The 24,361-nt window shown below is 36.5% G+C and overlaps 1 protein-coding gene across 1 annotated transcript; it reads left to right on the plus strand.

Annotated features, from left to right (window-relative positions):
- Positions 1-11,539: 11,539 nt before the first annotated feature.
- LOC127561246 (disintegrin and metalloproteinase domain-containing protein 30-like) lies at positions 11,540-13,610 on the plus strand. The gene is made up of 2 exons (XM_051996539.1): positions 11,540-13,209; positions 13,454-13,610. Exons 1-2 carry the CDS (start codon positions 11,540-11,542, stop codon positions 13,608-13,610), a joined length of 1,827 nt encoding a protein of 608 aa, XP_051852499.1.
- The last annotated feature ends 10,751 nt before the right edge of the window (positions 13,611-24,361 follow it).

The raw sequence follows: 24,361 nt of genomic DNA on the forward strand, positions 1-24,361 counted from the left end.
CTCCCCACAATGTTATAAATGCATTTTGATTCTCATTTCTTGGTTTCTTTCTTTGTTTCTTTTCTTCCTCCTTAATCTGTCCTTCCTTTCTCCCTTTCTCTATAAAGAGACCTATTAGAACGCTAAAATTTTATGCCGCACCCTACTTTATGAGAAAAATTAAGACTGCCTATCCCTTATATACCCATTAAGACTCCCCACTGAACCCCTCAATAATTCAAATGTTTCCTTATTACCTTTAGGATCAAATATAAAATCCTTTGACTTTTAAAATCCTTCTTGTCTCAGCCCCTTTCTCACTTACCTGTCTTCTTACAGTTTACTCTCTATATACTCAAAAAATCTAAAGACAACCACTTCTTGCTATTTTTCATACATGACATGTCATATCCTGACAATTCTTTTAATTTTTTTTACAGACTGTTTCCCATGCCTGAAATGGTCTTTTTTTCATTCTGTGGACTTTCCTGGTTAACTTCAAGACTTGACTCAAAACCCATTTTCTGCAAAAGATCTTTTCTAGTCTTCCACCCCATTTCCACCCAGTGCCTTCCCTCTGGGATTATATCCCATTCACATTGTTTATAATTCATTTGTACATTATCATTTGTATGGTTTCTTACTCATTCAGTGTAAGCTTTAAGAAAGGAATAGGGACTATATTATTTTATTTTCTTTGTATTATATTTAGTTCTTAACACAACAATCACAGAGGCAGCTAAGTGATTATAGTGAGTTCAAATTAGTTGAACAAGACACTTGATTTCTGTCTGCCTCAATAAAATGGGGATAATAACATCACAGAGTTGTTGGGAGGACCAAATGAAATAATATTTTTAAAATACCGAGTACAGTGTCTGATACATAGTGTGCTTGACATATTTAACAAATTCTTAGTCTCTTCCCCTAGAAAGTGCTTAATAAATGATTATTGATTAATCCAGTTCTGGGTGCGGGCAGTAAGGAGTAAGAAGATGTATTTGGAATGTGATTTGAGGAGTAGAGAGAAGCCCTCTATTTGCCAGTCTCTCATGAGTCTGCCACAGGTACCTCCCAAATTCAGGGATGGCTTTACAGGTATCTAGAGTTATCAGGAATCTTGGGAGGATGAGTCACAAAATCACTAAATTTGTGCTTGCTCCAGACTTGCCTGAGTTTTTGCTATTGTTTAATCTGTAATTCAGAAAAGAGAGAGAGAGGCTGAATAAATAGGAAAACGTCAAACTGTGTTTTAAAGGCACCATTAAATATTTGCAAAGCCCTTTGGTGATCTAAATTATCTGATTGCTTGGGAGTGCCTGTTCTGTATGCAGAAAACTCAATAGTCCTTGGACATTAATCATTTGTATCCTTAACTTTGTGTTAGTTTCTACTTTGTTTTCAAAAACATTTCCTTTTTTTCCATATTAATATTTTTGTCCTTTTGATTATATCCTTTCTTCTTATAGTTCCATTACTTCTTTCTTTTCTGTTTAGGACTTTCCATGATAGCATGGGAATGTCTGGTTGTATTGTTTTCTCTTCCATGCTGGTCTACGTCTGTTTGATGACCAATGACGTCCTGTTTAACTTCTTTTATATCATTCAGCCATAAAATGGAGATAACACTAAAAAACCTCACAAGGTTGTTGAAAAAGAATTACTTTAATATGAATTATTATTGTCATATTCTTTAATTGTCTTTTGGGGAAAGTTTTTAAAGCATGATATCTCTGATTGCTCTTTTTGATAAGAGAGGTAATCCTGTGATTTTGGAGACTAGCCAATCTGAAACATTGGTAGTTCCTTCTAAGTTAGAAAGATTTCCAGCATGAAAATCATATTCAGTGACAGAGGGGTAGCTACCCATAGAGGACTTTGTTTTATTTTTGTTTTTGCTTCAGCAACTCATTAAATCCTTTACTAAGATATAGTGGGATTGTGATCTACAGCATTAGAGGGGGAACCCCATATCTGCTACTTATTAACTGTATGACTGACGAGTCATTTATTTGTAAAATGAGGGAATTGAACTAGATGGCATTTGACGTTTCATACAGTTTTACAGCTATGATTCTATGTGTAGGTTCCCTCTAAATATTGAGGTAAAATAATATTTGCTACAGCTACGATTCTATGCATAGGTTTTCTTTAAGTATTGAAGTAAATTAATATTTGTGTTTCATAAGGTAAAAATTCAAATACTTTACATAAATATGCTGTTAGACAGGAGATGACTGATAACGGATGTGAGACTCATGTCCACATCAGCTGTTTTATGAATTCAGATCAATGACTCATGATAGCAAAAATAAACCAAAGTAGAAGAGAATGAAAAAAAAATGGTCATGGGCAATTACAATGGTACTCACTTGACCTTTTAAAAAACTATTGATAGAGAAAAAAAGATGACATTTCTTTTGATTACTACATTAAGTTAAACTTAATGTTATAAATGGATAAAAAGCAATGGGATTCAAGAGCCCCAAACTCCCCTTTAAAAATGTAATGGTGAAGACCAACACCATTGAAAAGTACAAAATCATTTTTGAAACAGAGGAGACTGGAAAGTAATGAGCAGCATCATTTGACAAAATAGTGAAAAACAGAGGAGAGGAAAATAAGTCTGCAAAAAGGTTAATATGAGAGCTAATCAAATACTTTGTATTGAAAGAACTAGAAGGAGGATGACTAGAAGGTACAAAATGAAATGGACTTGCCTGCATTTTGATAGCACATTATTCTCATCAAAGAAAACAGTGCAATGTGTAGATTCAAATACCTCACTGTCTAATGTTATATGAAGTAGAAATGACACTTACAAGTAAGTAGGAATGAGTAACTGGACCAGACCAAGTATTCATGGAAGACATCTATGCTGAAGGTGATACCATTTTGAAGAATTTGGACATTGGTTTTACATCCAACAAGCATTTATTGTCTATAGAAGGTATTGTGGTAAGTGCTAGGTATATAAAGTAAAAAAAAAAAAAAGAAATAGTTTTTGCATTTAAGTAGCTTTCATCTATGGAAGATGCAACATATACACAAATTAATATTAATATTATAATTTGAGGAGGGAAAGAACACTAATAACTAGGAGAACCAATAAGGTGTCTTGTAAATTGAGCTCAAGATATGTTAAAGAATGAAAGCTATGAAATGATTGCAAAATCACAATTGATATTATTGTCCCAAAGACAACCAATATGTGACACACTGATTGATTAAAGACAAGAGGTTTGTGAGGTTGAGATATTGATAGAAATTGAAGAGTTGTCTAGAAAGTTCTGAGTCCTCTGTAAAAGAAGGTTTTGGAAGGAGTTGATTTCTTTATCCTTCAGTCTTCCAACTAGAAGACAGAGACAACTGAAGATATTGAGTACCAGAGGCTGAGTCAATCTGCTGGTGATGAGATTTTAGGTTATGGTGGAGATATGATGCTCAGGGAGTCAAAACCAAGCAGAGCTGCTGCTGCAAAATAAAGTTAGTAAGTGAAGAATTAATAATGCAAAATGCTCTGTTTGTCATTTAAAGCCCTGCTCCTACCTTTCCAGTCTTATTCCCTTACCCATACTCTTCAATCCAGTCTCCTGGTCTCCAGTTTCTGGTTGTTCCACAAATGACAAAAGTCTTCTCTGACTGTCCATCATGCATAGAATGCTTTCCCCCTTCCACATCAATTACTAATCTCTTTGGCGTCTTTGAAGTCCCAACTAAAATCCCACTGCCTACAGGAAGACTTCCCTAACCTCCTTTCATTCTCATACCTCCCCTCTGTTATTTATTTCCTATTTATCCTGTATGTAGCTTGCTTTTTATTTGTTTGCATGTTCTCTCCAATTCCCCATTAAATGTAAGCGCTTTTTGTTTCTCCATAATTTAGCATAGTTTCTTAAATCCATATCACTTAAACGCTTTGGACAATTAAGTGGATAGCAGGCCAGACCTGGAGTTAGGAAGGCTCATATTTCTGAGTTCAGATCTGGTTTCAGACACTTAATAGGCTGTGTGACCATGGGCTAGTTACTTAACCAAATATGTCTCATTTTCCTCATTTATACATTGAGCTGGAGAAAGAAATGGCAAATCACCCTAGTATTTTTTTGCCAAGAAAATCCCAAATAGAGTCCCAAAGACATCACTGAAATGACTGAACAACAAATAAATGTTTGTTGCATAGTTGTAACTAATAAATTAGTTACTTTTGAGAATAGAAGTAACTAATGAATGTTTCCCTGAGTATTTACTTTCTGAGGTTTTTCAGATACTAACTTTTTGTATGTATTTAGTTGGATGATAAGTGTAGCTGCAATGTTCCTTTTGTCCATTTTTTTTGCCCAATATTAGAAAGTTTTAATAACTAATTCCTAATATCTGGAAGTAAAAGTTCTCTATTGTCTGCTCTTTTTGCTCTTCTTTTCTTTTTACATACTCTCCTTTACTAATCTTGCCAATTTGTTTTTCTGTATAAATTTCATTATAATTTCATTCAGTTCTGAGACCTTAATTTATTGACATTGTGCTCAATATGCAAATTAATTTTGAATCAGAACCCTCTAATTATTTAGATTTTCATTTGTTTCCTTCTTTAGAGTTGTATAAATACCTTTGTTGATCTCTTACCCCTCATCCTGCAGCTGGGGAAAGTCTTGTTTAGCTCTTTCCATAATCATCTTCTCTCCTGAGGTTCTCTTTAAAAAGTACCTCCCCAGGACTGGTAGAGTTGTTTAAATAAAATATTTCCCTCAATTATAGAACTGAGATAATTTTATTTCTACTAAATCAACAGAAGCAATCTCTAAAAAGGTTCAAGGTAGATGTGCTTAATTACCACAAACCAAAAAAACTTCAGTTAAACAAAGCTTCATAATGAAATGAAAAAAATCAAATTGGAAACATAATTATGACAAATATGATAGAAAAAACTTAATATCTAAAATACATAAGAAATTAAAAATGTTTAAACAACTCAAAGCGTTTAATGGATAATGATCAAGAGATAGGAACAGATTGTTTGCAGAAGAGGGAATATAAATTTTAAATAAAAACTTCAGAAAGGGCTTGAATGGATAATGACCAAGAGATAGGAACAGATTGTTTGCAGAAGAGGGAATATACATTTTAAGTAAAAACTTCAGAAAGGGCTTGATCTCACCAATTATCAAAAAGAAGCAAATCAAAACCCACTTTGAGATACTACCTCAAACCCATCAAATTGGCAAAAAAAACATTAAAATCACTTAAACTCACTAGTGGAAGGGCTATGATGAAATAGTACATACTCATTTGTAGCTGGTAGAAGGTCAAGCTTATAGAACCTTAATGGAAAACAATACAGTAGGATGCAATAAAAGTTACAAAAGTAATTGTATCTTTTGATCTAATAATTTTATTTTTGTCACTATATCTTAAAAGTGTAACAATAAAGAAAAGTGCTATCTTTTTTTAACTTATTTTTCAAAACATATGTGTGGATAATTCTTTAACATTAGCCCTTGTGTTCCAATTTTACTGGCCTTCTTCCATGCTTTCTTCTAGATAGCAAATAGTTCAATATATGTTAAACATGGGAGAAATATATATTAAATCCAATATATGCATATATTTATACAATTATCGTGCTGCACAAGAAAAATCAAATCAAACCAGTAAAAAAAAAAAAAAGAGAGAGAGAGAAGCAAAATAAAATGCAAGCAAACAACAACAAAAAGAGTGAAAATGTTGCGTTGTGGTCCACACTCATAGTCCACCCATAGTCCTCTCTCTAGGTGTATATGGCTCTCTTCGTCATTGGTTTGAACTGGTTTGAATCCTCTCATTGTTGAAGAGAGCCATGTGCATCAGAATTGATCATCATATAATCTTGTTGTTGCTGTGTATAATGATCTCCTGTTTCTGCTCATTTCACTTAGCATCAATTCATGTATGTGTTTCCAGGCCTTTCTGATATCATCCTGCTGGTCATTTCTTTTCTTTTCTTTTCTTTTCTTTCTTTTTATGCTGGATCATTTTATTGTTGAAAAGAGCCAGGTTCCGAGACTTACATGAACTGATGCTAAGTGAAATGAGCAGAACCAGTAGATCATTATATACCTCAACAATGATACTGTTTGAGGATGTATTCTGATGGAAGTGGATCTCTTCGATAAAGAGAGCTAATTCAGTTTCATTTGATCAAGGATGGACAGAAGCAGCTACACCCATTTATATCTTCTGAATTCAATTCTCCCTGTGCAACAAGAGAACTGTTCGGTTCTGCCACATATATTGTATCTAGGATATACTGTAACCTATTCAACATGTAAAGGACTGCTTGCCATCTGGGGGAGGGGGTGGAGGGAAGGAGGGGAAAAATCGGAACATAAGTGAGTGCAAGGGATAATGTTGTAAAAAATTACCTTGGCATGGGTTCTGTTAATAAAAAGTTAAAAAAAAAAAGAACCAGGTTCACCACAGTTGATAATCATATAATCTTGTTGTTGCTGTGTACAATGTTCTCTTGGTTCTACTCACTGCATTTAGTATAAGTTCACATAAGTCTCTCTAGCCCTTTCTGAAATCATCCTGCTCATCATTTCTTTTATATCTCTCTATCTATCTTTTTATTTACAAGTTTTATGCATGGGCAATTTTTTTCAGCATTGACAATTGCCAAACCTTTTGTTCCAATTTTTCCCCTCCTTCCCCCCAACCCCCTCCCCCAAATGGCAGGTAGATCAATACATGTTAAATATGTTAAAGTATATGTTAAATACAATGTAAGTATACATGGCCATACAGTTGTTTTGCTGCACAAAACAAAATGGACTTTGAAATAATTTACAATTAACCTGTGAAAGAAATCAAAAATGCAGATAGACAAAAATAGAGGGGATTGGGAATTCTATGTAATGGTTCATAGTAATCTCCCATAATTCTTTTGCTGGGTGTAGCTGGTTCAGTTCATTACTGCACTATTGGAACTGATTTGGTTCATCTCATTGTTAAAGAGGGCCGAGTCTATCAAAATTGATCCTCATGTAGTATGTTGAAGTGTATAATGATCTCTTGGTCCTGCTCATTTCACTCAGCATCAGTTCATATAAATCTCTCCAAGCCTCTCTGTATTCACCCTGCTGATCGTTTCTTACAGAACAATAATACTCCATAACATTCATATACCACAATTTTTTCAGCCATTCTCTAGTGACCACCAAGTGGTTCCTATGGAATGGACAATATTGGATGGGTCCTTCTCAGTGTCCACTTTGTTTCCCATGAAACCCTTACTTTCAATTCTTAAGGTAAAGGAACTGAATGACAAAATTTTATTTTAACTAATGAACCTCTATTAATATAATAATTAGAAAATGCTAATGAAGATGGCAACTCAATTTAACCTGAGTCCTCTGTTATGGCATCATATATATGCCTTGAGAATGACTCCAATGATCAATTCAGATTTGTTATTCTATAATTGAAGTTTGTTTTATTTGTTTTTAAAATTCAAAATCCTTTCCTACTTGGTGAGATCTCACAAGGACACTTTTGGTATAATTATATAACTTATATAAAATTATGCCCAAAAAAATTAGAAAATGAGTAGATGCCCATCAATTGGGGGAATTGATGAAAAAATTATTGTATATGAAAGCAATGGAATATTATTGTTTTATAAAAATGATGAACAAGCTGATTTTAGAAAGGCCTGGTAAGATTTACATGAACTGATGCTGAGTGAAATGACTAGGACTAGGAATACAGGGTATACAGTATCAGCAAGATTATGCGATGATCAACTATGAAAGATTTGGTTCTTCTCAGTCATTCAGTCACTCAAGGCAATCCTGATAAACTTTGGATACAAAATTTCATTTGCATCCAGAGAGAGAACTATGGAGAATGAACGTAAATCAACATATACTATGTTCATATTTCCCTTTTTCTTCTGTTTTTTTTTTCTCTCGTGGCTTTTCCCTTTTATTCTCATTTTTCTCTCCCAATTCAATTCATAAAGAACTGTGTATTTTTAAAAATTAATGAACATGTATAACCAAAATAACAAAGAAAACAACAAAAATAGTTATGCCAAATCTTTCTCTCATGAGACATGATCTCAAACCTTCTCTTCTATTATTCTATTCACCTCCTTCCTAATAAAAACATGCTCTATGTTATTTTGACTATTTTCTCCTGTGGAAATGTATGTTCAAGCTGTTGACAGATACTTTTCAGTAGCCATTAAAAAGTAACCTATATCTTTGTTATGATCAGTGAAATTTTAATTAGATTATATTGGTATTTTATAATATGGGGAAAAGATCTGAAAGACTTAGACTGTAGCCTTGGCTGAGTCAGGACAACATTGTATGGTTTGGAGCAAGTCAATGAACTTTTCTAGCTATATTTCCTCAATATGATATGGCTGAACTGGATGATCCACTAGGTTTCTTCCAGGATTAAAACTCTATGAATTTCTAGGAATTCTGAAGAAATTTGTCTAGTATGTGGTGGCAAAGGATTCAAAATTGAAGGAATGCTCATCATTTGGGGAATAGCAGAACAAATTGTTGGTAAATAATTGCAATGAAATACTATTGTTCTATATAAGATGACAAGGAGGGTGATTTCAGAAACACCTGGGAAGACTTATACAAACTGAAAAGTCAAGTAAATAGAACCAGGAGAACAGTGTACACACTAACAGCAATATTGTAATGAGAAGACTAAGCTGTTCTAATCAGTATAATGATCCAAGGCCATTCCAAAGAACTCATGATGAAAAATGCTGTCTGCATCCGAGAAAAAAGTGATGAACTCTGAGTGAAGACAGAAGCATATTTTTCAATTACTTTATTTTTTCTTTTTTTCTGATATAGCTTAACATGAAATTGTTTCACATGATTTCACATGTATAATTGATATAATATTGCTTGATTTTTCAATAGATCACAAAAGGGCAGGAAGGAAAGAGAAAATTTGAAACTCAATTTTTAAAAACAAAGAAATTAATGTTAAATAAGTAATGAAAAAGGATGTGGTGGTAACCATTTGTCATCCAATATCCTCCCTTTCTTTTCAGGTAACTCATGAAAATAGAAGTATAATTTTTCATATACTTTATTTTTCTTCCCTTTTTCTGATATAGCTTAACATAGAATTGCTTTGCATAATTTCACATGTATAATTGGTATAATATTGCTTGATTTCTCAATAGGTCACAGAGGGGCAGAAAGGAAAGAGAAAATTTGAAACTCAATTTTTTAAAAAAAGAAATGGATGTTTAAAATAAATAAATAATTAAAAAGAATGTGATGGTAATCATTTGTTATCCAATATTCTCCCTTCCTTTCCAGGTAATTGCATTGAAACAATGAAAGGTTAGGAATACTGTTTCATGCCTATAGTCCCTGGTGTGGAGAGGATGACACTGATGGATTGCTTGACTTCAGAAATTCTGAGATGTGGTAGGACTCAAACCAATCAGGTTTCCACATCATGTCTGGAACTAATATAGTGGTCTTTGTAGCAGTGTCCTGGGAGTAGCCGTTGCTGATAAAAGCATCTGCATTAGTTAAGATCTGAGACATATATTAAAAACAATGAGATATAAGATATATGAAGGAAAATCAGTTTTAGAACTCTACAAGGATGCTTAACTTTGAAGCCCAGAAGAAAATGACATCTATGGGAAATTTAATAAGGATTCTAGGGAGAATATTACTCCCATAACAAAAAGCTACATTTACCCCTTGGTCACATGGGATCTCTAAACTTAAGCCCACCCTCCCTACAGTGATAGCTAAAAACCTCAGCCCTAAAAAGCCTTGGGGTTGGGGGAGTGAGAAGTAATTAGCTGCCCTAGTTAGACCCAGCTCCTTGGTATGAATGAATCTAATTCCTCAATTAGCAGGAATCCTCTAATTACAGAAATTAGTAGTGGAGTGAGTATGTTCTACTGTTTACCTGCGCTTCACCTATGTCCAATTCCTGAAATACAAAATCTATTAATTTTAATCTCTCAAAAATCTTTCTCTTCCTTCAAAATTCATCTCAGGTGTCACTTCTAGAAAGCTTTTTCTAAACTCTCCCAGTATTTAATTCCAGTAGGCAATTAAACATTTTCAGATATGGGGGAAAGCCAGCAGGAAGCCTCCAAGAATAGGTATAATTTGGGGGGAAAATCAGGTTTTTTCTACCCTTTTCTCCTTCCTAAAACTCTATCTCTCTGAGATTAATTCTACATTTAAAATTTTCTTTTGACATCATCCAAAGAATACTTTTTTCATTTGCAAAAATGTAAATATCCCAAGTAGAGGGAGTTATCACTTTATAGATTTCTGATTACCTATTATCCCAGAGCACTCTTTTTTCCCCCTTTTTCCCCAGAGGACTCTTAAAAGATTAGTCAACCAAAGGTGGACTTTGCTCCTTGGTCAGTACCATAGTTTTAGGTCATGATTCAATTGAAAGATACATTAATGCTAGTGTAACTGCAGTTCTAAAGGCTTAATATAAGGCAGCACCAGGAGCAGATAGATTTATTGATGATTATCTCAAAGCAAAATTGTGGAGGCAGGCGAGAAATTTCTGCAAAGTCCAATTCAGCTACAGCTCTTCACAGAGCATAGCTGACTTGACAGGAATGGTCAGATGTTTAACAAGGACAGATGGTCCATCTGGATTCTGCTATGGTACATTACAATCACCTCTGTAAGGGACATAAGTAACATTATCCTTATAAAGTGGGATGATGTACTCCTCACTCCACTGTTGTATTGTCATTTATTGGAATAGAAATTTCATTTAGTGTGGGAAATTCCCTCCACCGATGAAGATTAAGGGTTTATAGTCTTGGAGCTGTCTGGACGTACTGAGGGGTTATATGTCATATGTGTCAGAGGCAGTCTTTGAATCCAGATTCATAGTAGGACTTTTTAAATTGTTTCCACTCCTGACTCCTTTTTGCTGGAGATATTTTAAGGTAACTCCAGATATATAGGTATATGGAATAGATATATAAATGTTTGATTTATCATAATCTTAATAATAATCATAATTTTACAATCCTCACATTCAATTAATGGGACCCCGGCCCACAGTTTAAGAAGCTTTGCACGGGACCAGGCCGCCTCTCAGGGCATTATTAGATGCTGCATTATCACATACCTTTGTCACTTACGTAATAAATGAGACTAGACTGGAATCCCTGCCCCACCTCCAACCCCCTCCATCCTGTAAAGAGGGAATCTTTACAATTGTAACTCCTCAGCTGATGATTTGGTCTTTCCCGGTCTAGTTAACACCCCATCCACCAGTCTCCTACTCCCACTCTCCCCGCCAGATTCACTCCTGTGTTTTCTCAAATTTCGGTAGGGATGATCTTGGTTCCTCTCAACTCATTTCCTCATTTCCTCTGATTCTTACCTTAAATTCCAGAGGTGGAGCCTGGGAGCAGAGTCTTTCCCTGCCTCTCCTACTATTGGCTGCTATCGCTGTCTAGAGTGCCTGTGGCTCCCTCCCACTTTGTCCCGGAATTGAAGCTGCTGGGGGGGAAGCGGGGAACGCTTTGGGGACTATGGATGCTGTGCCCTCCCTGGGAGGTTCCCTCCTATCACTCTGCTTGGTGACGCTCCTCCCTAGTTTGTCCTGCCTCATTCAGGACTTCGTTTCCCTTCCAGACGGGGGCTTCTCCTCCTACGAAGTGATCACCCCTCTGCAGCTAGGAACGCGCGGGGGGGACCCCGAGGTAGCCGGCGGGGTGTCCTACCTCCTGCGCGTGGAGGGCAAGAGGCACGTCGTTCATTTGCGGGTCAAGAAGCTTCTGTCGTCTAGACACCTGCGGGTTTTCTCCTTCACAGAACGCGGAGCCAGACTGGAGGATCAACCTCACATCCCTGCAGACTGCAACTATGAGGGTTTCGTGGAGGGCTCCCCGGACTCCCAGGCCATCTTGAGCACCTGCTTTGGGGGACTTCGGGGGATACTGAACATGAATGGAAGCATTTACCAAGTGGAACCCCTGAAGGCCTCCACCAAATTTGAACATATATTATATCGCTTGACAGAAGAACGGATGGCCAACCAGACCTGCGGCTTAACTGACGAAGAAATAGCCCGCCAATTAGCCCAGAGTCAGAGGCTGGAGGTGCTTAGCAAGACAGATTTTTCTGAGTCCTATGTACACCTAAAGTATATAGAATTGATGCTCGTGATGGACCACGATAGGTACTTGACTCGACACTCCAATATGACCCAGATGATAGCTGATTGCCTCACCTTGTCAGTAATAGCGGACGCAAACTTTAATAACTTGAACGCTCACATTCATCTGATAGCCATTGAAATATGGACAGACAAGAATAAAATTGATGAAAATGGGGACAGGTTACTCCAAGTCTTACAATTATTTTCTTTCTATAAAAAATATGTTCTTCATCCTCGGATCTCCATGGATTGGGCTCACTTATTTGTGGGCAAGCAGTTTGGGGATGCTGCGGGATGGGCTTGGGTCTCTGGTGCTTGTCACTCATTTACGGCATCTTCAATCAGCAGCCTGCCCTGGGAAACCCATCTCGATTACGCTTTGGGGTTTGTTCATGAAATGGGGCACGGCTTCGGCATGGCCCACGATTCAGAGTTCTGTGTTTGTGCAGCCAAAAGGTGCCTCATGGACTCTTCCTTGGGAGGACGGACATTCAGCAACTGTAGCTTTGAGAGTTATTTTGATTTTGTCACCAAGAGAGGACAATGTCTGTATAACGTTCCAGGCGTGGTATACAGAGTAGAGAGATGTGGCAACAAAGTGGTGGAGAAAGGAGAGGATTGCGACTGTGGCTCCAAAGCAGAATGTAGACATGATAAATGTTGTTTGCCAACCTGCAAATTTAAGCGAAGGGCCCAGTGTATTTCTGGTCTTTGCTGTAAACACTGCCGTTTTCATCCACCTGGAAAGCTATGTAGACCCAAGAGATCTGAGTGTGACCTTGATGAGTTCTGCAATGGTACCACCAATCTCTGCCCAGAGGACTTCTATAAACAAGATGGTACCCCGTGTGGTTATAACAAGTCTGGCCTTTGTTACCGAAATAGTTGCCATTCTCATCTCCAGCAGTGCAGAAAGCTTTTTGGTCATAGTGCTCTGAACGGTCCAGCTTGTTGCTATGCACAGATCAACCAAGGTGATCGCTTTGGCAACTGTGGACTCCAGGACATGGAATATAAACGATGTAAACCTCAGGACATAATGTGTGGAAGAATACAGTGTGTCAATGTAAAGGGCATCCCTTCTATGCCTGATCACACTTCAATAGTTCAGACCCATCTAGGTAATGTTATTTGTTGGGGAACAGACTATCATGCTGCAATGGCGACCCTTAATTTACCTGACATGGGGGAGGTGAAAGATGGTACCCCTTGTGGCAAGGGACTCATCTGTATTAACAAGTCTTGTCAGAGTAGCTCTCTTCTCAATTATGACTGTGACCCTCAGAAGTGTAGCCGTCGAGGAGTGTGTAATAACCGGAGGAACTGCCACTGTGACTTTGGATGGGCCCCTCCATTCTGCACTGAGCCTGGATATGGAGGAAGCATTGACAGTGGACCTCCCTCAAAATGGGAGGGGAGAAAGAGTGTATTCAGGCACCTAAAGTGGAATCTTTTTGTTTTCCCTCCTTCTTTTCTGGCACTGTATCAGTGGATATGGTATACTCGTTTACTAAAAATAAATAGTTAAACATTTTAAAAATGCAAAGAATTCTTTTTTTTAAAAATTTTTATTTAATGATTACTTTATATTGACAACATTATCCCTTGCACTCGTTTCTTTTCTGATTTTTTTTCCCCTCCCTCCCTCCACCCCCTCTCCTAGATGGCAAGCAGTCCTTTATATGTTGGATATGTTGCAGTATATCCTAGATACAATATATGTTAATACAAAGAATTCTTAGCAAAGGAGAGAGAAAGAGCATCTATATCTTGTTCTTTCTCTGAACAAGAATAGCCAAGATCATCTTGTATATTTACTTTGTAAAGATAGATGTTCTTCATTTATTTTCTTTTATTAGAAAATAAAACATTCATTTTAAAATGGGAAATTAGGCTATTCATAATGCTTTCTGCATAATCTCTTTGCCTTATAATTCTCTTATATTAAGATTAAGGAATCCCATTCACCTGACTTTCAAGCCCCCAAATTAATCGTCAGATAACTCCAAGAAATTGCAGATAAAGCTGTTCTTATCAACATCAGCTTTAAGTCATTAATTGACCACCTTTGGGTCAAGGGAAAAGATGAGTTAGTTAAAGTATTGTAACTCTAAATCAGGTTACTATTCTAATTCATGTTTGAGGAATTTATTAGTTCCTGCTTAAACTTCTATCAACTTGTCTAACAGAAAATGATTAGATTGCTGGTAAGAAGGAAAGTCTATTTAGTGCAGAACATTGTTTCAGAATTGATAGTTAAAGATAAAGGCTTCTTATTCAGACTAGATTAAGGACTTCAGACTAAACGACTAATATTATTTTGTAATATGTAGCTTAAAGAAGGAATAGAGAGAATGCTCAGTATGCTTTCACACAAAGATGTTGGTGAAGAATTAGTGAAATTGTTAAGACCAGGACAAGATTCTCCTTCTAAACTAGGGGTCTTCGCCTTTTTTTGTGTGGTGGATTCCTTTAATAATCTGGGAAAATTTGTGGATCCCTTCTAAGAACAATATTTTTTAAAAAATACATGGGATTGTAATGAAAACCAGTCATATTGAAATAAAAATATAATTTTTTTTGCCATCTAAGTTCATGCATTCTCTGAAATCTATCCATAAACCTTTGGGGAGGATCAGTCAAGCTCTACTCTAAACCAAGACAATAACAACAACAATTACTCCTCTTCTTCCTCCACCACCACCTTCTGCAATCACTACTACCACTACCATTCCTCCTCCTCCTCCTCCTCCTCCTCCACCTCCTTTTCCTCTTCCACCTCCTCCTTCTCCTCTTCCTCCTCCTTCTCTTCCTCCTCCTCCTCCTCCTCCTCCTCCTCTTCCTCCTTTTTTTTCTCCTCCTGCTGCTGCTGCTGCTACTACTACTACTATATTACTACTACTACACCACTACTACTACTAGTACTACTTTTATTACTACTACTACTATTATTACTACTACCACTCTCACTTCCCCTCCCACTTCTCCTTCTGTTCTTCCTCTTCTTTCTCCTCCTCCTGCTTCTGCTGCTGCTGCTATTACTACTATATTACTACTACTACTACACCACTACTACTACTATCATTACTACTACTATTATTACTACTACCACTCTCACTTCCCCTCCCACTTCTCCTTCTGTTCTTCCTCCTCTTTCTCCTCCTCCTGCTTCTGCTGCTGCTACTACTACTATATTACTACTACTACTATTACACCTCCACTACCACTACTACCAATACTGGAAGTTATATAATGCTTTAAAGTTTGCAAATCACTTTACAAATATTATCTAATTTAATTATTTCACTAATCTTGGGAGGGAAGTGCTATCATTATCTCAATTCTATGTATGAGGAAACTGAGGCACCAAGAGCCTAAGTTATTTGCCCAGAGTTACAAAATTATCAAATGTCAGGGCCAGATTTGAACTCAATTCTTCCTGACTCAGACTGACTTCCTGACTTCAGAATAACTTGAATATGACAGTGGATATGGGGAGGATGAAAAAACATGTTTGAGAATATGGATTCAGATTAGGAGAATGGAAGAAAAGAGAAGGGAATAATCATTTATCAAGTATTATGTTCCAGTTACATTCTTAGGGGCTTTTAAACAAATATCATCTTATTTGATCCTCATAACAAAAAGTTATTATTCTCATTTTATAGTTGAAGGAATTGAGAGATTAAAGTTAGGTTAAGCCTAGAATCACACAGCAGGATTTGAACTCCCTCTCTTTCCGCTCTACCACCAGGTGCCTAATATTAAGGTGACCTCAGAGTGGGAATCCATGCCTGCCTTAGTAAGTAGGGCCAGCACTAGACAAAGTACACAATTTTAGGGCACCATTTATCTCCTTTTTCATGCCAGAAGTTAAGCAATAGTTATTTAAAAGGCTGCTCAGATATCTGGAGGGAGAAGGGGGAGGCTGCTGAATCTCCCTGCTGATTCAATCCAGTGATAAGTCTGTCTCTATGTCCTGAACTATCTGAGTGCAGGGTTCTGATTACAATTTCTAGTGTATTTACACCTTTACAACAATTTTATAAGTAAGGGGGTATAGGAATTATTAATCTTTTTTTGCAGATGTAGAAATTGAAGTTTAAATAAGAAAAATAAAGATCTTATACTCAAGATAGGAGGATTATACCCCAAAGGATAATAAGAACAAGTAGAAGAAGTACTAGTGTCAGAAGAGAATCCAGGGGAGAATACCATATCTGGGAAGACATCATCTGGGATGATGTTCAAGGTTACAAGAAAAGTCAACAAGAATGACAATTCAGAAAAAAATACAATTGATTTATAGCATTTAAGAGACAATTGACTTATAGCAATTAAGAGACAAATCATTAGTAACTTTGCAGGGAACAATTTTCATTTGAGTGGTGGAGGTACAGAGAGAGAGACTTAGCTAATTTCTGAATGATTAAAATTTTCTATCACAACTATATCATGTTTCTAAGTAAGGTTTGTGGTTTTTCTCCCAGACCTCTCATTTATTTCCTCTTCCTGTTCTACTCATCGGTAGTATAATTCAATGGCAAAATCACTTTAATTTCTGCTTTGATCAATCTTGATTCAAATTCCTGTTTTCTCTATCAAGTTAATTTCAGTTAATTGATCAATCATAAAAAAAAATTGTTAAGTCACGCACTGTGCTAAGTACTGGAAATAAAAATGTAAGTAGAAAAAAAAGGAGAGCCTGTTTTCAAAGTGCTTACATTGTAATGGCAGAAGATAATTGGCAAATAAAAGGATTGGGTTCAAGGACATAGTAGATGAAATCTTGTGGAGATGGGTCAAGAGTGAAACTTAGAGAGAATTGAAGGTTACTTAAAAATGGAAGTTCTGGAAGAAACCAGTCAATCAGATGGAGAAGTCTCAGGGTCCCTCTGGTATGAGAAGTAGTAGACCAGGGATGCAGTAAACTTCCAGGATGCAGAGGTTTCCATGGCAAGGAAGACAAAGTCCTATGGGAATGAGTCATTAGAGCCAGGAAGCTGAATTGCTGCCATTTGAATTGTTTTAGGAAGATTCTGAAGATCCCCTGCAGGATAAGGTACCAGACACCGAGATCCTTTTTTGAACTTAACTGCCAAGCTTTCCAACTCTACTGCAGAGAGCAAAACTCCCTTGGGCTGGCCACATTGTTTGAATGCTAAATGGATGCTTGCCAAAAAAAAAAATATTTTATGGAGAACTCATGGAGGGCAAGCGCTCACAAAGTGACCAGAAAAAGTGATACAAAGAACTCTCAATGTCTCTCTTAAGAACCTTAGAATTGATTATAGGACATGGGAGACTGGCACAGGGTCTAGAAGAAACACGAGATGTGCAAAGTTATAGAAGCCCCCTAAATGTTCATAGGGACTATTTGGATCTAACTTGTGGCAAACATTCTGAGCTTGTATTGATTTGATCAGCCTCAGTCGGACACACTGTAACTCGACTTTAACATAGTGATACCATTTTGGTTATCTTCGAGAATGAGGGACAACAATCATCACTCTATTCCCTTTTACCCATCTTGTTTCCTTTCAATAAAATATGTTTTCAGAGCCTTATTCCAGTTTTATCCCCTCAACTTTCAGATATGTGCAGTTGGATATATCTCTTTGAATTAAGAAGGCTAGCTCACCTAGTTTGTTACCCACACCTTAGGTATTTGGGTGTAGACATTTGAGGTGATAGATCTTATCACTGAATCTTGGATTTTTGCCAAAATTTCTGGGCACTTCTGCTGCTATGCTTCATATACTGTAGATAGTCTCTATGGTGTTTACTTTGGTGGATGTACATAAGTAGCTTTCTTCTTCCCTTTTCAGTTTAAAGCCCATTTATTGGACTTTCAAATATTAGTCTAGTATGTGTATACACACATATATGTATATGTACTTTTATATGTGTATATATTACTAATACCACATGCACTCCATTCCTGGTCAGAATATTTGTATATTTCTTGACAACTTGGGTGTAACTTTACTCAGAGGGATGCTCTTTGATTATTGAGTTTTGTACAGGACAGACATATCCTGAGGAGCTCAGCCACACTTTTTGCTTCTCTTTCTGTTTTCTCTCAGATTTGTTCCACCTCCTCATCAACTACCTTGCATTGATATGGGTACCTTCCCTTTCTAGTTTTCTTTTATGTTTTTTTCTTTCTCTATTATAATGTAAATTTTTTGAAAGCAAGGGCCATTTTTTTCATCTTTCTTCTTCCCTCCATCCCTCTCTAATTTCTTCCTCCCTTTTCCCCTCTTTCTTTCCCTCCCCTTCCATTCCTTCCCTTCCTTTTCTTCCCTCCTCTTCCCTCCCTTCCTTTTCCTTTCTCTCCCTTCCCTTCCCTCTTTTCCTTTCCCTTTTCCTTCCCCTCCTTTCATTTTCCCTTCCCTCCCTTCCTTTTCCTTCCCCTCCCTTCCCTTTTCCTTCCCCTCCTTTTATTTTCCCTTCCCCTCCCTCTCTCCCCCTCCATCCCTTCCTCCCTTTTTCCCTTCCTCCCTCTCTCCTTCTCTTATTTACTTTTCTCTCTCATTCCCTTTCTCAATTCTCTTATCTCATTCATATAGTTGGAGAATTTATTCACTCTATTTTGTGGCATATTCTAATTTATACAACTTATCTGATTTATTCTTGCTATCTGTTTGGAACAATAGGCTTAGTTATTATCCATTATTTTTTCTTTAATATTTTATTCCCTTCCCCAATTACATGTAAAAATAATTCTTAACATTTTTATCTTAAAACTTTGAGTTCCAAATTCCTTCCTTCCCTTTCCCCCTTGAGCAGTCATGTAAAACATACTTCCTTTTAGTCATATTGTGAAAGAAAATATGCACAACCCCCCAAAGTAAAAAAAAAAAAAGCATGTTTTATTTGCATTCAGACCCCATCAGTTCTTTCTCTGGAGCCACATGGGATTTTTCATCATAAATTCTTCAGAATTGTCTTGAATCATCATATTGCTGAGAATAGCTAAGTCATTCACAGCTGATCACCTTACACAATCACTTGTTATTGTGTACACTCTTGTTCTGGTTCTGCTTACCTCACTTTGTTCATCTAAGTCTGTCTAGGTTTTTCTGAGAGCATCCTGCTTGTCATTTCTTTTTTTTTCTTGGTTTGATTTATTATTCTTTCTTTAAAAATATTTTTTACATTTGTTTTCAAAATTTTGACTCCTAGTTCTCTCCTTTATCCCCACCCACAATTAAGAAACCATTTGTGAAGTTATGCAAAACATTTTCATAAAAGTTAAGTTGTGAAAAAAAAACTGTAGATCTCCCACCCTAATAAAAATAAAAACTTCAAGAAAAATTAAATTAAAAAAAAAGAGAGAGAAAGAGAGAATGTTTCAGTCTGTATTCAGACACAATCATTTCTTCTCTGGGTATGGATAAGATTTTCATCCTAAATTCTTCAGAGTATTCTTGGCTGATTGTACTGCTGAGAATAGCAAAGTCATTCACAGCTGGTCATCCAGGAGCATTGCTATTACTTTGTACATGGTACGTATAGTATATGAGTCCATGGAGGACTTTTTCAACTCTTTTTGTTTCTGAGAGCATCCTGCTCGTCATTTCCCATAGAACAACAATATTCCATCATAAACACATATCACAGTTTTTTGGGCCATTCCCCATTTGATGAGCATTCCCTCAATTTTCAATTTTTCTGCTCTGTGAAGAGAGTTGCTATGAATATTTTTTGTACATATAGGTCATTTTCCTTCCCTCTCCCCAAATCTCTTTTGATATTCATGTCAAGGAGGGGTGTTCTTAGGTCAAAGAATATGCCTAAATTTATAGTCCTTTGGTCATAGATTATATCTTTCGATCATTTATCAATTGGGGCGTGACTCTTTTTTTTTTATTTTTTTTTTTTTTTATAAATTTGACTTAATTCCCTCTGTGTTAGAGAAATGAGGCCTTATTCAGAGAAATTTGCCTTAAAATACATTTTATAATTACTATCGCTAATTGTACTTCCCTACATTTATTCTGTCTCCTTTCACCCTGAGCCTCATCAAAAGTGTTTTGGTACTGACCACTCCCTCACTCAACATGCTCTCCCTTTTTTCTGCCTTGCTATTGCTTGGTCCCAGATTGGGGCTGGGCCTGCACTGGGACTGCGCACTGGATTCCCACACTGTTGCCACAGAACCTGTCCACTGACCTTTTGAGTCCTTCCTGGTGTTCCCTGGTTGCAAGGTTCAGAAGTCTCCAGCACTTCCCTGTCATTTCTTATGGTACAATAGTATTCCATCACAATCATATATTTTAACTTATCCAGCCATTCTTCAACCCATGAGCATCTCCTCAGTTTTCAGTTCTTTGCCACTTAAAAGAACTGCTATGAATATTTTTGTATACATAGGTCCTTTTCTTCCTTCCTTCCTTCCTTCCTTCCTTCCTTCCTTCCTTCCTTCCTTCCTTCCTTTACTTCCTTCTTTCTTTCTTCTTTCTTAATGCTTCCTATCTGTGTGACCCTGGGCAAGTCACTTAACCCCAATTGCCTCAGTAAGAGTTAATTGATGGAGTCTTTCAGTTTTTTTGGTTTTATCCATAACTTCTTGAAAAATGATGTCTAGGCTCTTTTTGGATAATTGCTTTCAAGTAGTTCAATAATTCTTAAATTATCTCTCCTGGATCTATTTTCCAGGTCAGCTGTTTTCCCAGTGAGAAATTTCACATTGTCTTCTATTTTTTTCATTCTTTTGACTTTGTTTTTATTGCTTCTTGATGTCTCATGGAGCTATTTTCCCAATTCTAATTTTTAAAGAATTTTTTTTCAGTGAGCTTTCATATCTTCTTTTCTACTTGGTCAATTGTACTTTTTAAGGAATTTTCTTCAGTGAATTTTTGCATACACACACATATCTTATTTGGCCACTTCTGCTTTTTAAAAGGCATTCTTCTCTTCATTGGATTTTTGGGTCTCTTTTACCATTTGACCTCTACTGTTTTTTAAAATGTTATTTTCTTCAGTATTGTTGTATCTTCTTTACTAAGCTGTTAATTCTTTTTCCCATGATTTTCTTGCATCACTGTCATTTCTTTCCCCCTTTTCCCCCTTTACCTCTCTTTTTTTATTTTAAAATCTTTTTTTTTGGTACTTTTCCAGAAATTTTTCTTTGGCTGGAGACCAATTTACATTCTTCTTTGATATTTTGGATATAGCAATTCTGACTTTGTTGCCTTCTTTTAAGTTTGTGAATTGATCTTCCCTGTCACCACAGTAACTTTCTATGGTCAGGATCTTTTTGTTGTTGGTGTCTGCTTATTTTCCCAATCAATTTCTTGACTTTTAGCTTTATATTAAAGTTAGGCTCTGCTCATGGAGTGGAGAGGGCAATATCCCAAGCTTTAGGTTTTTTGTGAATTTGTTTTCAGAGCTAATTCTGGGAATCTGTAAGCTTTCAGTTCTTCCAAGATGGTATGATCTAAGGAAAGGTTTGCTTATTACTTTCTTGGCCCATGTTGTAGCCTGTGACTGATCACAAGCACAGGTTCCCTGCCCCTCTAAGGTTGCAAGCTCTGGTGAGCTAGTGCTCCTCTTCAACCTTGAACACTATAATATCCCTCTCAGCAATTGTCTGACCCCTTTACCACCTATGGGCTGAGAGTTACAGAAACAGCAGTTGGTTTCTTGTGTTCCTGCCTATCTTGTAAGTTGACTTGGACTAAAATTGTTTTATCCTGTCCTTTTGTGGGTTTTGTCACTCTAGCATTTGTTTTGAGGCATTATTTCAAGTAATTATTTAGTTGGACGAGGGGATTTTGGGAAAGCTTTTTCTCCCCTTGGTACACACATAGAACCTACTCCAGTCTCTCATTATTCATTGTTTGTGATGACCTTTTGTATAACTATCAATGGGTGAAGAGAGTCAAGCTTTAGGATAATCTTGAGGTAGTAACCTTTTTTTTTAAGGAAAATAGCATGAACTTAATAAAAATCATTCTCCCAGACCAGCAATATTTAGGGGTACAAAAAGATATAATTTTAGCCTGATCTCCCATCACCAGATAGCCAGCTTTATGGTGCTTTCTCTTCTTCCCCTTCAAGCAGGAGTCAAAGTCTTTCTTGGAGAGATATGGGTAAGATTCCTGAGATATCTTATCAAAGTCTCTCCACAAACCACATTTAGACGAATTATGTGGATGGACAGATATAACCTACATGGGAAACACAGACACACCCTTTGCTAACATTTATATAGTAATTTAGTTTCCAAAGTATGTTACATATGTTATTTCTTTTGATCTTTAAAACAACTGTGAGGTGGGTAATATTGTTATCCTTATGTAAGAGAGGAGGAAGGAAAAAAGGTGTCCTGTGACAATCACAAGGAGGTATTTCTTTTAGTCACTGCCGTCAAGATTCTTGCAGAATCCTCCTAGATGAGTTGCTCTTTCACTTGGAAGAGGATCATCTAGTTAAGAGCCAGGGAAGCTTCAGAAAAAAGCCAAGGAATGATCAATATGGTGTTAATCTCTGACAACTCTGAGATCTATACACTTCTGTTTTATTGCTTTTTGATGTTTCATGGAGTCATTAGTTTCCATTTTCCCAATTCTAATTTTTAAAGAATTATTTTTTCAGTGAACTTTCATATCTTCTTTTCAATTTGGTCAATTCATTGATATGATTAAGGCCTTTGATATTGTCAGAGTTTGTGAAAGATGATGGCAAAAAAAAGTTGTCCAGAGAAGTTCATCAGTATTTATTCCAGTTTCAAGATGGCATTAAATTGAATTGCTTCCATCTGAATTGTCTTAGGAAGATTCTAAGACTACCTGGCAAGAAAAGGTACCAAACCCCTTTCTTGAGCTAACCTGCCAAGCATTCAAACTCTACTGCAAAGAATACAACTCAACTGGCTACATTGTTTGAATGCCAAAAGTACATTTTTCTAAAAGAATATTTTATAGAGAAATCATACAGGGCAAGTGCTCACACAGAGGAAAGAATACAGGGACTTAGTATTAAGTCTTTCCTCCTTCTTCCTCTTCTTCTTCTATCTTCTTCCTCTCTTTTTCCTCTTCCTCTTCCTCTTTCTTCTCTCTCTTCTTTTTCTTCTACTATCTTCTTCCTCCTCTCCTTTTCCTCCTCTTCCTCATCCTCATCCTTCTTAAGAATTTAAGAACTTTGGAGTCAATTGTATGGTAGACATTGACACAGGACTGCCCATCATGACATGCTCTTTGAGCAAAACCAAATTCCCATAGCTCAAAAGAAATGTGAGAAATGCAAATTTAGAGACATCCCCACTTCAGATGTTCACATGTTCTATTTATGTGGTAGAGCCTCCTGAGCTCATATTGGTCTGATCAGCCACAATCAGACACAATATTTTTTGACCTAAACATAGAGATGTCATTTTGGTCCTTTTCAAGAATAAAGGCAACAATAATCATTATTATTTTCATATTACAGGAAAGGAAACTGAGGTTGGAAGAGTTTAAATGACTTGCCAAGGGTCACAGTGAGTAGGTGTCTAGGGGGGAAATTAAAACTAGAAATTTCAAACTCCAAGTTCAGAATTCCAACCATTATATACCTTCTGCCTCTCACAGGTTATAGGTAAAAGTCATTCGACTGTGGCACAAAAATGGAAATGTTGCATAATCTATACAGATCATGATAAAATCTTCCTTGTACTCCATATATTCTGGAAGATCTTTAGTCCTTTGTCTTTAATAATTACCCTGGAGAATTGCTTGATAAATTGCTTACAGTGGTCTTCAGTTCTGGAGTTATTCTTCTCATAACATCCTTAGCAACTTGACAGACATTTAACTTCTTTTTTCCTCTCTTACTTCCCTTTTCTTTTGCTTTATTTACCTTATTTCAATTCCTTTTTCTTGATCATCTCCAGCTCCTTCTCTTTTCTCTTGGGTCTTTTTTTCCTCTTGCACGTCCTTCTCAAAGGTCTTTCTCCTTTAGGTTTTTTTTCTCCTCTTTTTCATCAAATCCATCTTCATTCTTAATCCTTTTCCTCTTTCCCTTCAATCAGTCAATAACTATTTATTAAGTGCCTACTATGTGTCAGGCTCTGGGATAAATACTCAAAGAACTGAAAGAGCTCAGAGTCTAATGGGAAGAATAGCATGCTAACAACAACATACAAATATATCTATATCATCTCTCACTCTGCGCAAATGCACAGAGTATATGTATATGTATATAT

The sequence above is a fragment of the Antechinus flavipes genome, chromosome 4 (assembly GCF_016432865.1).
Source record: "Antechinus flavipes isolate AdamAnt ecotype Samford, QLD, Australia chromosome 4, AdamAnt_v2, whole genome shotgun sequence".
NCBI classification, from domain to species: domain Eukaryota; kingdom Metazoa; phylum Chordata; class Mammalia; order Dasyuromorphia; family Dasyuridae; genus Antechinus; species Antechinus flavipes.